General features: G+C 40.8%; 1 protein-coding gene across 5 annotated transcripts in view; it reads left to right on the plus strand.

The window, feature by feature from the left end:
- CCSER1 (coiled-coil serine rich protein 1) overlaps positions 1-18,687 on the plus strand; it is a 1,061,474-nt gene that overhangs the window by 201,413 nt on the left and 841,374 nt on the right. For all 5 annotated transcript variants that reach the window (XM_073340691.1, XM_073340694.1, XM_073340695.1 and 2 more), the window contains exon 4: positions 117-210. In XM_073340691.1, the coding sequence (XP_073196792.1) occupies positions 117-210 (94 nt within the window). The remainder of the gene's footprint in view (positions 1-116; positions 211-18,687) is intronic.

The following is an 18,687-nucleotide window of genomic DNA, read 5'->3' on the forward strand; positions in this document are numbered from 1 at the left end:
GTTGTTAATTTTTGAATCTAACCATTGATGTATCACCTAGGTTTGATAGCTCCCAGTACCCTGGTTCAGTGTTAAAGGCTGATCTTTTTAAACTCTTGCTTTGCTTTCATGTACAGGATGTTCTGAATAACTTGGGTTCCTGTGAGTTGGATGAAGATGACCTCATGCTTGATTTGGAATTCCTAGAAGAACAGCATCACCATCGTTCTGGTAAGTCATACAAATATTGGATATTTACAACTTGAATATTATTTATGTACTGTAACATAAAGGAAAAAACTAGTGCACTTACTTAGAAGTAATAAAAATTAATTGGGATGAGGAGGGAGAGGATTATGCATTTAGCAGCTTAATGGTTCTAATTGCCTTTGGGAACTGGCATGCAGGATATCATGTTCTTTACACTTCAGTTGCTGATTCCTTAACATCATTTGGGTTGCTGTCATTACTTGGAGATCAAGCCTTTTTACTGTGGATCACTTCATATGGCCAATTATCACACTGAGGCAATTTTTACAGAAGCAAAAGAATCCCAATTGCACCGCATCAAGGACAAATTCATTTGGTTTTCCAGATGGTTAAAATAACTAGTGTTTACTGCAGAGCCACCAAAAAGCCACCACAGATATTAGTGAGCCTGTTCTGTGTGCATGTTAGAATATGTCTTAGCATGGTGCTTAATGCTTTGTCACACTTACTTTCAATTAATGTTTACTAATATAGCTACAGAGAATATGAACTTCTCTCACTTCTTGTTCTTATTATGTACAATTTGATCTTCTCTTTTACTTTTAGTTAAAAACTGTGTAATCTGAATTAATTCCAAATGACCAGAGCTGTTGATGGTCGGCAAATAACGAACACTAATGCTTGTAACCACAGTCAACTCAGATTGTTTTCAGAGCCATGTTGTAACAGGAATAAATGAGATCTTGATGTGTGCTGGCACCTCACAGCATGGAATTCAGCATTCACTGAGCTTTGAAATTAAGTCATTTACGCCCAGATTTTTAAAGGCATTTAGGAGTTGCTACGCTCAGCATTGCCTGACTGATTTAGGAGCCTGTCTCATTTTCAAAAGACTAAATCTTCTGAAGTGTCTAAATCCTTTAAAAAATGTAGGCTCCTAAATCAGTTAGGCATTACAATTCTGAGCACAGCAACACCTAAATACCTTGGCAAATCTGGGCCTAAATGACTTAATTGAAACCAGATTGAAGTTAGTGGAGAGAGTGCCATTGAGTTCGAAGGACTTTGGATCAGGCCTATAATACATAAGAGATTTACTCGTTGGAAAAAGTAGAGCTGTGTTTTTGTAGCTGTTCATGACACACTATCTGACCGAGTAACAATAAAATTGGTTGAACTGAGTTTACATGGTGTTTTTCTGCAACGCAGTTGGATGAAATATGCATGCAAGACACTTAACATGCTGCTAATGCTATTGGCATCACAGTACTATGGGGAAAGACTGAATAGCTATTCCACAGTGTCTCAATAGGAAGCAGAGTACCCAGAGGACATGCACATGGAATGGCAGTACCAGCAGTACATGTCCTGTTTGCAGTATCCTACTGCGTGGCAGGAGGATGAGCTGAACTGGGTAAACAAGGACAGATTCCTATATAAATAGCAGATTAACAATGCTACAAAGTGGTTATAGGAAGACATCTCTTGTGATTAGGTGTTGGTTGAAGATGGTCTATCTACTTAACTGTAAATGTTAAAATAACAAACCTTACCTTTCAACACTTTAAGAAATCAGAACAATTATGCTTTTATTCTTTCCTTAGATTTACTGGATTAAATTCCTGTACATTAAAACTCACTAAAAGTAACCAGAAGATCATATTTATTCTCTTGTGAAATTGTCAAGTTATTGTCAACTTCATTTGAAATTCTGAAAAGGGAAACTCCGATCCTCAAAAAACTGCTGTTTTTGCAGCCTTAAATAGTAAAAGAAAAAACCAGCTGCTAGTCTGACTTTGACTGCTATGAGTTTTGAAGCTGGGAGTCACAATGGTCTGCTGAGAGAATTCCAGAATTTCTGTTGGCCGGTGTAGTAAGGCAGAGTGGCCTCCCTCTAGACTTGAGAGTGAGGGACCACTGCACTCCCCTTGGTGGGTGGAGCCAAACCTGCCCCACCCCCCTTGCCAGAAGGACCGGGGTGGGAAAGGAAGTATAAAGGGAGGACCCTGCTGCTCAGTTGAGTGGGAGCAAGCAGACTAGACGGACGCGTGCTGCGGCTCCCAGGAGCTGAATCTACGCTCTGCCACACCCTGCCCCCCCGGCAGAGACGGACCAAGATGAGGGGTTACCAGGACTACCGTCGGCTGTCTACCCAGAGGAGCCCGAGGACTGGTGCATACCCAGGTACTAAACCTTGGGGAGGTAGAAAGTAGCCCAGGGGCAGCTGACGACTGGCTGGGTACAGGGCTGACCGCTTCTAGGTCAGTGTGTTGCTGCTGGATCCCCACTGGCCCAGTGGCAGACCTCTCTGTCACTGCTAGGGCCCTGGGCTGGGACACGGTGGAGTAGGGCAGGCCTGCATTACCCTGCCCCACAAACCTCAGGGTGGCAGACTCCTCACCTTAGGCCAGGAGACCTGTGCTCCGTGAACACCACTGTCAGCACCCTAGACTACCTGCTGGGTGCTCAACCCCTTTTGGAGTCCCCGAGACTGTGTGAGCGCTCACCCCTACCTGAACCCTGAGACTGTATGGGTTTGCTGGTTGCCTGAGCCCAAAGTCCAGGCTAAAGCCTGCTCCCTTCTCTGCCATGCCAAAAGGGCTAGAGCCTATTGACTGTGTGCTTGCTGGCTGCCTAAACCCCAGCTTAGGCTGAAGCCTGCTCACTGCTCTGCCCTGCCCAAAGGGCGAGAGCTACAGATGATGTATATTTGCTGGCTGCCTCGACCTGCAGGCATAGGCGATAGCCTACTGCTAACCCGGCCCCACCGGAGGGCAGGGGCTTCAGACTGTTAATTGGTGTCAGCCCCAGCTGAGTGGGCTGAGGGCTAAAGACGACGTTGGCATGCCCCACCCTGGGTTGGGGACAGGAGCCTGGACTATTATTTTGTGGTTGCTATTGTTAGACGGATCCTGCCCAGGTGACTCGAGCCCGAAGACTATTGCCCCTACAGTGAGGCAGTGTGGCTTCCATACCTACTGGAGAGTGAGGGACCACTACACTGGTCCTGGAGTTCTAGTCAAATTAACAGTTATAAGAGAAGAGATATTACAAGTAGGAATTGGTCTTCTTAAAAATTACAGATTATTACCTGCAATTTGCTAAACATAAATTAGTTGATATTTCAAATAGGGCCCTAGTACTACTATAGTTTGTAATTTTTAGATGTTGTCTTAGAATCATCCGAAATGTTAGAATTCTGATATTGTAGAGATTGTGTTGAATTCATTAGCTGTGTAGTACCTCAGTGAGAATTTGATTAATGTGCCTTATTATTTTGCAAGTGGAACTTCTGATTCAATTACATCTCATCAAAATAATAGAGTATGCACCACAATGAGTCATGGATGATTTGAACGAGCATATTTTTTAACAAAATTAAACTATCTTGTGAGCATTTCCCTGCACTGTAATGCTCTCTCTCTAATCTAAAAGTTTCTCTTGGGATCAGTCTCCCTGTTACAAAGTGACTCACCCCTTAAGGGCAGAAGGGCTGCAGCTAACCAATCCTGATTACAAAATGAGTCACTCCTGGCTCAGAGATCAAGATGATAGTTCTACAAAGAGCAGTGGGAGGCTGCAATAAAGGGGAGAACCTCAGAAAACTGCAGAGAGACTACAGACAGTGTGAAGGGCTCCTGCAGTGAAGATCCAGAGACCAAGGGTGTTGGAGATGAGAGAAGCCCAAACAGCAAAAGGCTCCAGTATGGAAACCTGGATGGAGTTTGGGCCTAAAAGCTTATCTTCAGCTAGGACGAGCAGGGAAGACGGGCTGTGAGAAAAAGAAAGAGCTCCAGCTATGATTTTTGTGTGGTGATGGACTTTATTTTGGGACCCAGAGGAACATTAAGAGCTATTTCTGTTATTAAACTGGCCCCAGGCAGGGTTGGTGTTTACCAGAGAGAAGCTCATGTGCAGTTGTTAAGGGGGCTTCGAGAGCAGAAAGAAAAACAGCGTGCCACAGAGGCCCCTTTGGCCACAAGGGGGAGCCCAGGAGTCGGCCCAACCCTGTTATGCTCCCAATATTGAGAACGCAGTGGGTATTTTTGGTATTTTTAGCTCCATATCACAGGAAGTCCAGCCATAGTGTATAACTGATTTCTAATATGGTGCCTAGTACTGAGGACATCAGACAAGCAGAATGTTGTAAGAAGAATTATTGTGTAGAAGCTAGATAGAATATTTGTTGCAATAAGAATAGTCAGAATGGTTTATATGTCTGATTACCAGGGGAGAATTACTTTTTAAGGCAAAAACAAACAGCAAAACTACCGGTACTCATTGTGGCTCCAATATTCCAATGTACATTTCTTAGTAACAGTATTAAATGCCATATTTGGATTTTAGGACCCAGATCCTGGAGAAGGTTTTGTGCTTGCAGTTCCTTACTCCCAGCTGATTCTCTTATGGTGCTACTTAGGTATTAAGGTCCACATTTGCAGCTCCCATTTCAGGATCAGGCCCTTAGACGCTTATTTGTAAATAGGCATTTTCTATACCTGAAAATTATGCTGGAAAATTATTCAAACACAAGTTAATGTTTACAGCTCAGGTAACTTTGGGGCTTGATCCTGCATGAGATATATGGTGCAGATCAATACATAGCTTTGAAAAACAGGCTACACTCACGTGCGAGTAAGTGCACGAGCTTGTCTCCCATAATTCACAGTGAAGCAAGCCCCGCAGAAGAGAGGAGGATCAAGTCTATTGTGCTAAAAGGACTATTACCCTATTCCACCCCATAAATACACTTGAAGGAACATTATGTAAACTTGTTTTCAGACCATGCAAAAAGCATATTCAGAGCAATACAAATACCCCATGGATTTTCATATAACCTCCATTGAAAAACAAATTCCATAATAACAGCACTGGTTCTTCTTCTGTGTGGTATCCCTTGTTTTCTTGTTTATGAAGGATAGAAGATAAAAGCTCTCTTAAAAATATAAAGTAGCCCAGTTATTTTTAATAGCTGACTCCAGGCATGCCCAGAAAAATGATTATTTTAATCTGAATTTCTTTTAAAAAAAATCTAAGGCTCTGTCATGATTTTAAATTACTTGTATACATTGCATGTGACCAGAATCATGATCACCTCTAAACTGAGCTGCTTATAACAAATTGAAGTGCCCCAATAATTTTGTAATGTTTTTAAATTGAAGAAGCCTGGGAATGTTAATGAATTTTGCAATGAAAGTCCTGCTTAAAAGACAAAAAAAGGGGGAAAAGTTCTGCAATTTTAAATAAAAATATACAGAATGGACTCATGTAAAGCCACCAGAGTGTAGTTTCACAAATATTTAAATCTGGAAGTGAGTCGCAGTCTAATACAGAAGTCTGAAACCTATTGATTAGTGTAAGATGGAACCTGTCAAAAACTGATGCCAAAATGTTCAGACTTGGGTATTTAAATTTAGCTACCCAAATTCATTTCTAGGTGCTTAAATTGAAGCTGCAGGTGCTCAGCATCTCTGAAAATCAGACTTCTTGTTTCGATACCTAAATATGGATTCAAGCGGCTGCTTTTAAACAACCAGGTTTGACCATTTTTGATCAGATCCTCAGCTGGTGTAACTTGCTGTAGCAGGTTTAAATCAGCGAAACAGTGCCAATTTATACCAGCTGAGGATCTGGTCCTTTGACCCTATATTCTAAATAAAAACTTTTAAAGAATTTAACACTTCCAGTTAACTAACCAAAGTAACCTTTATGTGCAGAAATGGAGCATATAAGATAATTTATGCTGTTTTGTTCATGTTCAGAACACTTGCCTGCTGCAGCTAAGGATCAAACTCCATGGTTCAGTGCACGGGCTGATTGCTGCAGGGGTCAGGAAGTATTTTCTCCCTTCTCCCCCCATGTAGCAGTAATAGTAGAAATAATAATGTTTAACACTGATGATGTTAGCTAGCTAGCTAGTAGAGTAAAGGGGGAAGTGGGCTTCACAATTATAAAGTGCTAAATATACTGGTAACTGGCAGAATGTAGGACACCAGCCTTGATGGATCTCTGATCCAACTGGTACAGTGTGATGAGGATTATGATCCCTGTAGTGCATAAATCCTTAATAAGTTAGTCACAGTTAGTAGACACCCGTGAGGTGGCATGACAAGCTCTAGAAGCCAAAATCAACGTAGTTAAGGTAGTGGTCATCCTTCTTGAAAGTACAGTATAACAACTGTTTACGAAGATCAGAGAAGGTACTTTTTTAATGGGCTGGGTGAGGTTATGTGGCACCTCCCTATTAACTGTTCCCCATTAAATATATTGTCTTTTAGGCTGCCAAGGCTTAAATATCTTTTAAAGCTGCTATTAAAAGTTTATAATAATATACTAGATTTAATGTTTCTAGCATTGTTAATTCACAGGATGTTCTCTAAACCTAGCTGCTGGTTTAGACATGTTCCCTCTCCTGAAGAGCTTACAATCCAAGATTGTCAAGAGAAGCAAAGATGAGATAAGGAACAATCATTCTGTTGTTTTTTTTTTAGTATGTGCTATATGTATTTTTTGTATGTGCTATATGTAGACATGTTTTGACTGGAAGGGATTAGATATTTCAATTTACGATGTACACATATTTATGTTAAGATATGGCACTGATTATTTTAGTCTTTCTGTGTGAAAAATAAGAGTAAATAGGTCCACTTTTTATTTTTTGGTTTAAAGTTTAATGATGTGGTGCTGTGGCTATTTAATACTGCAAATAATGAGAAGACAATGTAAAATGTCGGTGACATAATTAGGGCTCATGGGTTATCCTACTACCACATGCTGATGTTAGAGATAGGTAGTTTTTATTGTGTGCACATTAGTAGGATCAGAAATGTAGTGTTTTCGGTTGTAGCATTGTATCATAATGCAGATATTTGTTTCTCCTCAATAGCCAGATCTTTAAAAATATAATGGAATATTATAAATTCTCTAGGGCAGGATAGAATATAGCTTCTACTTTTCATTTGGATAAAAATTTTAATTATTTTTTGAATGGCTAATTAAAATTGTCATACTAGATTCTGATCTCTTTTACTTCCTTTAATAAGATATTCAAATTCACAGTGATCAACCCCTGTAACAGGAACAATCCAGTGTGTTTGTTTGCATTGTTTTAAAAAGTGAAAGTTGTATTAGATAGGCTCATCGTGTTTTTGAAAGCCTGATAGGCCTTAGGCCAATATCTGTTGATACACAGCCAAAGGTTGGTGTAATGGCCCAGTGATGTCAATTAGGAATTAATTAGGTAGTTGCTAAATTATTTTGAATTTGATGAACAAGCAGTGTGGAAATTCTGTAGTGAATTAGGAGCTCCTCCTGTGCCTATTAATTAAAGATTGTAATTTTTGTTGTTAATTTTTAATGGGTAGTAGCACAGCTCAGCTGAGACGGAACCCCATTGGTTTTGAATGTAGAACCAGCCCTCACACAAGGATAAATATAAAGAACAACTGCTGGGTAGTGTAGCCTATAAAGATAATGCTTGACCGTGTAGATATGGAAATGTGTTGACATGTAAGTAGGCCCAAAAATCTATTTTCTAAAAATAGACTTGACAATTATCAAGTGATGCCTGGCAAAATATGAGTAAAGTGATATAAAACAATTCAGAGGCAAGTTGAAGATAAATTAGGCTTTAATCCCAGGTCACATTGTAAGCATGTTTTGATCCTAGCTGGTTTTTACATGTGTTCTAGACAAAATGTTAATGTTTTGGAAAATGCCATCTGTATTGATACTTATTGGTATGACATTTAAGCAGGAGTTAATGAAAGATGAGTTTAATGTTAAACAGGCAGTGAGAAAGTAGAAAATATTTAATTATGGTTAAAAGGGTGGATTCATTAATGCTAATTAATTAAGGGACTGTGACTGGGTGGATTTAGCCCACTGCTGGAGGCCTCAGGGTCCTCACTCAGTCCCAGAGAGGAGCAGAAGTGAAGTCCTTCAAGTGGCCGAGTATGGCTGCAGGGGAAACAGCGAATCAAAAGGGCTGCAGGAGTGGCCAATCAGTGGCCAGGAGGGCCACATAAACAGGAGTAGCAGAGACAGAGTCAGTCAGTTGCTGCCTGGAGCTACAAGAGAGAGCACCAGGTTCCTGGCTGGCTAGAAAGAGCAGCAGGACTATGAACAGCTCAGTATGGGTAGGGCTGAGCTCGGGGGGTGGGCTGCCAAAGATCGGGAGAGCTAAGAAGGAGCTCCTGGCTCGCAGAGGGGACCCAGCAGGGACTGAGCTTAGAAGCCTTGGGGTTATGGCCCTGTACCAGGGCTCAGAGAAGATAAATATGTATCCCCTTGGAAGCAATTTGTTCTATTCCACCTACAGCACCACAAACTGAGAGACTTCAGGCACAAACACTTGATCAGGGAGCATGGGGGCGGGGGGGAGCACTCCTGAGAGGCAGGTGCCAACCCTGTTAGAGAGGCATTATTATAATTGATTATAAAAATCAATATGCTGATTTAGATAGGTGCACCCATCCACTATCAAGGAACTGTTCGAGAAAGGATTATACCAATTCTCTTCATGCAAGGATTGATCACTCCTATAAACATCATTTAAACTTAGAATGTGAGTATAAATGCTGTGTATATTGTAATGACTGCTTGCTTAATTAATTATTTAATATTAAATAAAGTTTTTAATTTTGTCATTCGTGTTATTCTCAGTCCTCCACTAAATTACATTATCTATAGCAGCCCTGCTGGCTCAAACATTAAAGAATTCAGTTTAGTTTTATTCCTTATTTTTAAATTGCTAATTGGGAACACACAAATCAAAGGTTACGGTAGCAAAAGTACAGATGGGGGCTGGAGTGACCAATAATTGGTGTAAGACAACATCGTGTTTGTTTGAGACAGATAGACACAGATTACAAACTGCATATAGATAAAAATACTTGTTTCTGAATACAATACATATTCAGAAAGTCATAATGAGGGAAAATAGGAGCCTGGTCTGTTTGTAGGGCATGTTGCAGTTATAGAAGAGTGAGGGCCAGATCCTTATCTAGTGTAAATTGGCACAGCTGCATTGAAGTCAAGAGTTCTACTGTTACACCAGCTGAAGATCTGGCCCTAAGGGTGGGAGAATACAGGGTATCCTTGAGTGTTGCAAGCTTCAGGCAAATTGAGGTTAGGTCATGTTGTAAATTAAGCTGTGGAGAAGAACCAAGACCTGAAGCAGCAGTGGCACAAAGGTTGGCTGTGTTTGCATGTACTTTCATTTTGAAAGAAAATGCACCAAATGGAAGTCTTGCAGGAGGAGAGAGAAACTGTGTAGGACAAAATGATGGTCCTCAGAATAAAACTATGGGAATTCCTAGGAAGCAGACCTACTTAGAGAGAAGTTGTATCTACGTGTCTGACGGGGTGGTTGGTGGGTAACTTTCTTTCAGTTCAGAAACTCCAGTAAACCAGAGTTTGGTTTTACATACAAAATGGAAAAAAAAAAAAGTTCTTACATGTATAAAATTTGGGCACCACTACTAATCAGATAGGACAAGTGATAATCTGTTGGGAATTTAAATATTTTAGCTCACTCGTGTTTTTATTTCCAAGTGTGACAAGTGTGTCACTTCTTGCAGTTGGTTATGTCACTGTGCACAGCATCTGTACGCTTACTTGGATTTTCAGTGGGAATTGGGCAACTAAACTCCCATTTGTGCCTTTGAAGAGCTCTTCCCCCATTCCCTATATAGATTTGCATACATGAAATATCAGAATTAAACATGAGCAGCATCAATTTAGTTTTACTGTTGAGATTCCCACATCCATATTTAGATTTATAAGTTTCAGAACAAAATAAACCCATGTAGCTAAATTAACAAAGAATACCATGCCACTGCTAATAATTGGATGTTCATATTACTTAGTGTCGAGAGCAGTGGCATCCTGGTTCAAGACTAAGGCTCCTAGTGCTACCGTAATACAAAAAATAATGAGCATGAAATAAATCGAACATGTGACTTTTCTGCATGTATGTCATAATACAGATATCCTAGCAAAAATTAAAAAGAAAGCAGGAACTATTGAACCATTATTCTTATGTATTCTTATTATTTTATGCAATAGTTTATAGGCTAATTCTTCAACAAGAGAGCCTCTTGTTAAAAAGATGGAACAGTATAATTAGTTTCAATTCAGAGTAAACCAATTTCAGGCCTTACAATCCTATTATTTAAATGTCTGTACGGTTTGCAGGCATGGATTGTTTTGTAAGCTGTGATTTGTGATTAAATGAGTTTCTCCAAAAACTGGAAGAGGCTAGAAACTAAGATTTTTCAAATCTCCTGAACATCATTTTACTGGGGCTGGACATTTTCCCCTGAAGCCTAATAGAATGAATCTGACACAGTAAGACGATAACTTAAATCCTCCAGTGAAATAAATAAAAGTTGTCATTTGCTAACCTGTTATAACTATGATCTACGCAGCTTCTTAAAGAACACCAGATACCCAGGGAAGTAATCTTGTGGGCTTTTTAATGAAGGAGTCAGTGATGTTCCAGATGCCAAATGATGCTCTAAAAATGCATATTTATGTTTGGTGGAAATGATGTTACAAGTCTCAAACCATCAGTTAACGAAAATTTAAAAAGCATTACAAAGATGGTACCACATCTGCAGTATTTGTAAGATATTGTTGTGTTAGAGTGGAATCGAATGGAGGTGAGTGACTGGAATCTTACAGAAAAAAGATTATATCTACAGTATATTGTAAGTAGTACAATAACTTATGTACCATTTGTAAGTTTTAACAAAACGAAGCGTGAACTAAAGCACTATTCTTTGTTCAGTAGCCTGTATAAAATAAACTGGGTACATTCAGTCTAGTTCCCAGCTGACAGAAGTTCACATCACAAAACCACCACCAATTTGATATTATCGTGGAATTCTTGTTGCCCATCTCAGCAAAGAAGCTTAGTAATGAATGCGTATAGTGACTGAACTACAAGAGAGATGGAGACTCCATACCTTTAGAGATGCTTCCTGTAGGTCAGGCTTAAAGCACATGTAAGATGGTGTAGAGAAATTTTCCCTGCCATTACATGTGCTGTTCCTGTTCTGTGGGGAAAGAGAGGACTTGAGTTTCTTGAGCTTGCTCTTTCAGCAAGCAGTATATTCTAGCTTCTTTTATTTTGAAGGAGGAAGAAAAAGCAAAATATTAAGAGCCTGACGGAAGGTTTCAAATGTGGGTGCAACTTAGGTTCCCAAGTAACTGATCTGAATTTCAGAGGTGCTGATTGTATGCAAATCCCATATTCTTCATTGTGCTCAGCACCTCTGAAAATCAGACCAATTATCTAGACACCAAACTTTTTTTTTTTTTTTTTTGCTTAATAAACAGACTACAAGGACAGAAATGCACAGTCCAGGGTCATGAGAGAATTCAGCAAAGGAGAAGAATTTGCTGTGGTTCTCCTGGACTAATTAAAAACAAAACACGTCTCAATACAAAATTTCATGCCTATGTGATAATACTTTGATACAGCTGCTAAACTAATGCTGGTATCATAAGCTGCCACTTACTAAAAGAACCAATATAGAAATTAAATTAAACAAGTGCTTTTTTGCTTCCTATTGGGAAGGTCTAGAGTAGGCAGGCATTTAAATAATACAGCAAAAGAAAAACACAATGAGATAAAACATATCTTTTCCAAGTGCGCCCTGGGGCACGGGAAAAGAAGCAATCATGAACATCACCATCATTACAACACATTAAGACATACCCATATTCATTTAAAACAATTGCATACAGTTTTCAATTTTTTGGACAATAAAGTTTTAATAGTGTGCCAGGTGCTACTTTTTTGTGTCTTTCCCATCTTGAGGATTTACACTGAGATGGTCCTTTTGTCAAATGGAAATGCTCTGAGTACTTAATCAGACAGTGAAGAGTCTGCCTTTGGTTCTCAATTGCTTCCGAGCATAACCAGAGTAGTAAAGGTGAACATAAAATTATCACCAGGAACCTACATTTATTCTTCAGAACAGTCAGTCTCAGTTCATGACAAAACAATTACCCTTGCTTGTTTCTAGTACAGTCCTCCCAACAGATTTGTCCAGCACTTTGCTAAGTTTGGAAAGTGTGGGTTGGTGGTGGCATGTGGTAAATTTCTCACCCCTCTTCCTTTTTTTTTTTTAAACTCCAATGTTAAGAGCTGATAAGGAGGACTCTGGCCTAAGGCTTGGGAGACCTGGGTTAAATTCCCTGCTCTGCTACGAACTTCATGTGTGACCTGTGTATGCTTCAGTTCCACATCTGTAAATAGGGATAGTCGTACTTTCCTATCTCACAGGGGTCTTTCATTAAAGATTGTGAGGCACTTGGATGCTTCAGTAATTGGGAACATATAAGTAAGGCTAAGATTTTGTCATGGACATTTTTAGTAAAAGTCAAGCTCCAGGGGTCCCCTCCACTGGTGACTCTGAGCTGCGGCGGTCCCCCCTGCCTCCCACGGCTGCTGGGAGCTCCGGGGGTCCCCCCACTGCCCGAGGCGGTCAGAGAGTGGCGGGGCTCCCCCGCAGCTCCCTGCCTCCGCAGATGGCAAGGACCATGCAGCTCCCAGCCAGCGCTGGCTGACGTCACAGAGGTCTTTGGAAGTCATGGAATCTGTGACTTCCATGACCTCTGTAACTAAATTGCAGCCTTACACATAAGTACCTTAGGGTGATAGTCATCTTTAAGAGTTTCTTTTAGATTTTGTCATTATTCATTATGAGCCAGTGGGCCAAATTTTTTTACATCATCTTTAAAAACAAACAAACAAAAAATGTGCACATTTTATCAGAGGAAAAATATTCATCACCATAATACTCATCTGTTAGGTGCTAAGAATAAATGTCTTCTTCTTAATCTCGTAGATTGTGCCTTTACATACAGAGCTAAATTCTGCAGTTCTTACTGACGAAAGGCTCCTGATACTGTTACCTGCATAGGGCACCCTGCCTATACTCTACTGAGGGCTTATGGCATGACCCGGTCAATTTAGGCACCCCCACCCTTTCCCTACCAAGTGCTCAGGGTGTAAAGCACCTATCCTTTCCCACGGGGCTCAGGGAGAAACCTGGTCAATTTTAGTATCCGCGGGTAGAACCATCCCTCGGGTACAGTGAATCAGGGTGACTGCCCTGGCCCTGTGCTTTGGGGGGCCCCTTAGGAGGTGGCAGGGAGGTGAAGCGGGAGGCAGGTGAGTCTCTTTTAGTATCCCCCCTAATTTCCCAGTGCCTGGGTGTCTCTACTTTGCAACCTTGGTGATTTATAACTTTTGTTAGGGACGTTCCTGTAGGGGGGGTGCTTTATTAGCACCAGAACATTCTTTTTTAAAATTTTCGTGCTGAGCTCCCTGAGTTTCACCCAAGGCTGGTTTAATATGGGGAGGGGGTGTTGATCAGTTAGGGGCTAAGAATAAATGTCTTATTACATCTCCGACATACTGACTTTAGATACAGGGCCAAATCCTGCAGTCTTTACTGAGAAAAAGCTCCTGAGACTGTATCACACTTGAAGCTTGTGGTGGTGGTAGGAGGTATCATTTGCCTTCTGCAGTGTCACATCTGTGCCTGGATCTTGTGGAGGACTGTGATTGGAGAGGGCTTGATGTCTCCCCTTTGAACTTCTAAGGAATCTGCCAGATAATTAATATAGCCGGAGGCTATGTTAATTTTTCTGCTCTTCCACCTCCATACTGTAGGACTGTCTTTTGAGGACGAATTCTAGGGGAAGTGGCAAGCAGGGGATTTGGCTGTTTGGAGTCTCTTGGTTCCCTCCTTCTGTGTTTACTGTGGGATGGTTGTCTGGCCCACAGTGAGTAATACTGTGATTTCTCCTTTTGTCTCATTCCTCAGTCCCAATTTTGAGCCTTTTTTCAAACAATCATTTATTCATGGAAGAGCCGTATAATTAATACATTTCAAGCTTTCTCTCTCTCTCACCACTCAGATCACTTCTGAAAACCCATCCTGGTGGGTGAAGCCCATCAGTGATAGTCTTAACTTATCTTTCCTAGCTTACTGAAATGTAGCCTTTCTATTTCTTCCAAACTGTAAAGCCTTCAGGGTAGAGATTGTGTTTTTTATTCAGCACTTTTGCTTGCAGTAAAGCACTATGTATAGCTGCAGTGCCTTGAAATATGTATTATGCATATTCTACCTTCTGTTCCTTTTAATGGAAGAAAATATCTACCAGGTTGATATTCAAAAAGTAATGAGCCATTGATTAGTCTGTGAAAAGTTGGTTGCCAAGATACACTATTTTTCCAAGAACTTACATTGATGAATGAGTTTCTTATTAATTCTGTGGTACCTTCATTGGGGTGGGTGTTTCTCACTGACCATAAGCACTGTCCATATTTGCTATGTAAATATTGGAACTCTTTGAGGTCATGTGACAAAAATGAAAAGCAAAATGCCATTTTCTGGTAGGTAATTTCTTGAAAGTGGAGGAGAAGAAGATCCATACTGTGATGGTGAGAAGCATGGTATGAGTCATTTCACAGATAGAAATGAGGGAAATGACAGACAGTTGTTAAGGCGGGGAGTAACTATGATAAATTGACAATACAAATGTGTTTTGAAGCAGTAGCAGCCCAGAGACAAATGGCAGAATTAGCCACAGTAGGGCTATGTCTTCGATACAAAGAATCCTACTTGGCCTAATTGTTTTATGCCAAAACTCCCCCAAGGATTTCATCTAAAATATATTCCTCAGAATCAGAGACAGGTTTCCATGTTGCATCATGATTGCCAGTGGTACTGCGAAGCTCATGGGCAGCCCTAAGCCACATCCACGCAAATCATGACAGATGCAGATATTTGCTACACAAACGGAATCCTAAAGACACTCTAGTACGCAACTGTGGTCATCGAGTACAGACCATGGAACATATAGTGACTCAGTGTCTGATTCACAAATATGAAGGAGGCATGACAGTGATACACTCTGCTACTCCTGATGCAATTATCTGGCTTAATTATTGGAGTGTAAAACTATAGTTGTTGCTCTACATCTACATCAACCATACAAAGAAGAGGATTGCTGAATCTGTGGTCGTGAAGAAACATTGCAGAATTGCTTGGAAAATGGATAACTTAGTGCTTGCTCTACCCGTCTGCTCACTGTGGACCAGCAGGGTTGACGATACCGCAGTTCCTTCAAACAGTATTGACTTACTTTTAGTAATAAGGAATAAGTTGGACTCTGTTCAAACTAAAGAAGTGATTGAGAACCTAGGGACTGAGAGTGAAAATATTATCATAGATGATGAAGTGCTGTTTATTAAGTTTTGTTGATTGTCGAAAGCTTGGGCAACGAGATTAATCTGTGGGCTATGTTCTGGGATTGACTACTTTTTTTTCCACAGACTTATTTTCTGTTATAAAAAAGAAATTTACTTTGAAAATGTATTAATTTGGAAGTGGAAATGCAGACAGGAAATAAAGAGAATAAAAATTTCCATTTTTTGCTTTTCACCAAAACTGTTAATTTCACAGAAAATACATTTGACAGTCTCTTTTTTCTCCCAGGAATAAGATATAGAATATCTCTATTTCTGAGTCTTCATTTCATTGTTTTCTGCCCCAGTTATTAAGGTTTTGTTGTTTGGTTGAGTTTTTTTTGAGGAGAGGATGTGGTTTGCAGGGCTACTCTGTAGTGCCCCCTTCAGAGCCACACAGGTTATTGCCTGCATGCCCCACCTTAGTCTACAAGGTTTGGCCACCTGCTTGGGGCAGAGTAGTCTTGGAGTCTACACCTAAACAATCAAGTCACAAAATAGCACCACAGGGTTCAGCTGTCTGTACTCTTAAACAAAGAGAGGAAAAAACCCTTCAAATGCACACTTGGGGGAAGCCTGAGGAGCTCCTCCTCTGTCTCAATCTCACCCAGCTTTGCTCTTGAGCAAAAGCTGGCCTGCGGGTTCCTGATTGGTCAGTATTTCCTTCTGCCCCTCTAGTTCTCTGGAGGACTGTCTTGTTGGTTAATTTCCTTTGGGCAGGGAGTGTCAGGGTGTTGATGCCTCCAGCAGGGGGCAGAGAAGGCATCACAGACCTGGGCAGAAAGGGATACCCCAAAAAAGATATAATTCAACACTTTAAAGCATTTTAGCAGAACACTTTTATCCACTGTAAATGACATTACTGAGCTAGATGAGTTAGCTTCTTGACCATTTGTGATGCAGTGTATAAACCCCACACTAGCAGTGACAGGGTGAATGGCAGCCAGAGAGCCCAGTTAGCCAGTTCTGTGGCACTTGGAGGGGAGACAGGTAAAGAAGGATTAGACCTCGCTGGACAGAACCAGACTGGGTGATTCCTATAAAGGAATGACTATAGGAGAGGACTGAGAGAGGAGAACTGCAGTAGGGAGGGTGGTAGCAGGGGTGAAGGAGTTCCAATCGGCTCCTAGAGGGGCTGGTTGCTACCTTGCAGAAATTCCTGAGCAACAGACTAGGAGAAACCTGCCTGAGGAGTCAGGCTTCCATGTGGAGAGAGCTGGCGAGTACAGCTGGGTGTAAGACATGTGCAAGCCAAGCAGGCAGGAGATAGGAAGCAGCTCAGGGAAGCAGCAAGGGATCTTAGGAAGCAATCCTTAGCTCCCTAAACACAGGTTCCCTGGAGCAGAGTATGGGCCTGGCTTTCTCCCTCTGTCCCACCCCGTCCCCATGCAAGCCCTTGGGCGCAAAGGGGTAAGTACTATCAAGCTCCAGGTTGGAACTGAAGACCTCACCTAATTCATTAGACATTTGGTTCTGTTTGAACTTCTTTGGTCACTCCAGAGGGGGCAAGATAAGACCTGGCCGGAGGCCTGAGTCACAGGAAGGAACAGACCACGGGGTGGCCTGAGTAGCTGTTGACAGGGGGCGACAAGCAGACAGAAGAGGAGCTATGCCATGCCCAGCCACAAGAGTCATACCTTCCCCCATGCCCCTTACTTGAGTCAGAAGATTTGTTCCTGAAGATTCTGCGATAGTGAATAAAAGCAAAGCTGATATTTTAGTTAGGTTATGTAGCATTTTTTTAAATACAGTGTTTTCTTCCTTAGGTAAAAATTTCATCTCTATCATGTGTACTTACTATCCCCTGCTCCTGTATTAGTCATTTTCCTGTGCATTCCTGGAACAGGTGATAACTTATAATTACAGACTAACACGGCTGCTACTCTGAAACTTAGAATTTTTAGCTGTTATTTTGATAGCCCAACCTCTACAATGCATCATTTTTTTTTTCAAGTTTAGGTATGTCATAGAAGTTTCATGCAGAAACTGATCCTCTCATTCTTAGTCCTGTTCTGAACCTAAGCCTAGCTGCTGGTTTTACTTTAAAACGATTTTGATTTGATGGGGTGCATGACTTCTTCTCTATTTTCCTGCCCAAGAGACAATATGTGACATAGGCTTCCTCATCGTTCAGTTTGTTTTTCACTTACATCTACCAGTTAATTGATTAAGGGTTGCATTTCTGTAGACATAGAACAAAGGTAGGGAGTCTCTTTTGCTTTTACATTTAGAAGTATACCGCTTTAGGCTATTATTCTTGTCTCACTTATGGCAATGAGAGTTTTGCCATTGACTTCATTAGGGTCAAGGTTGGGCCCTTACATTGTTAAATTCATAGGATGTAAGGTAAGTTGTAAGATTTCGTGAAGCATTTCCTTTTAATCATGACCTTTCTGCTCTGTGTTTCTTGTCAAAAATGTAACCAGTATATATAACAAAGGCAAATATTCTGGTGTACCAAATGCCAAAAGCAAATAGTGACTGGACCCTTCACTTTAGTTTTAGGGGCAATAATTTTATACTTTGTGGGATTATTTGAAAGGGACAAAATGCTAATAAAAATCCACTCTGATATAAAGATGTATCTGGAAAGTGAACCACTGTACATACATCTCCTTCTTACCTTGCTTCAATCCCTACCTTTTTGCCTTTCCCCACTGTATTTCTCTGTTGTATTGGCACTTTTTGGTTTCTGCTGAACTGGCCTCCTCTTACCACTATTTCTTCTCTTTCTCCGTCATACTTTCCCAACACTTGTTGTGAGGATCTCATTCTACAAGGTACAGTGTATTCTCACTCACTTCACTGAGAGCTGGGGGTACCCAGAACCTTCTGGAACTTCCACAGTTGCACCAGTTTACTGAAAATATGCCTTTTACCAGTTGATAGGTTAATGTGTGTTAACTGGTAAACTTAGCAGTCCTGTCCACTTAAAAGTGCTCCTTCTCTGCAGGACAAGTTTAATTATGTACTATTGAGTGCCTACTTAAAATAGAAAAAAGACAATCTCTTCCTGCAGGAAAGAATATGGACATTGCTCTGTTTTCCAAATGGGGTCCCAAATCCCACAAACAGTTATGCGCTTAACCTTAAGCACACAAATAGTCCCACTGAAGCCAATGGAACTATTACTGTGCTTAAATTAAAGCACATGACTAAGAGAGTGCAGGATTGGGATCTTATTTTACACTTCCACACAGACTTTTCACAGAGCAGAATAAGGAAGT

Source organism: Lepidochelys kempii, chromosome 4, assembly GCF_965140285.1.
Source record: "Lepidochelys kempii isolate rLepKem1 chromosome 4, rLepKem1.hap1, whole genome shotgun sequence".
Lineage (NCBI taxonomy): Eukaryota > Metazoa > Chordata > Testudines > Cheloniidae > Lepidochelys > Lepidochelys kempii.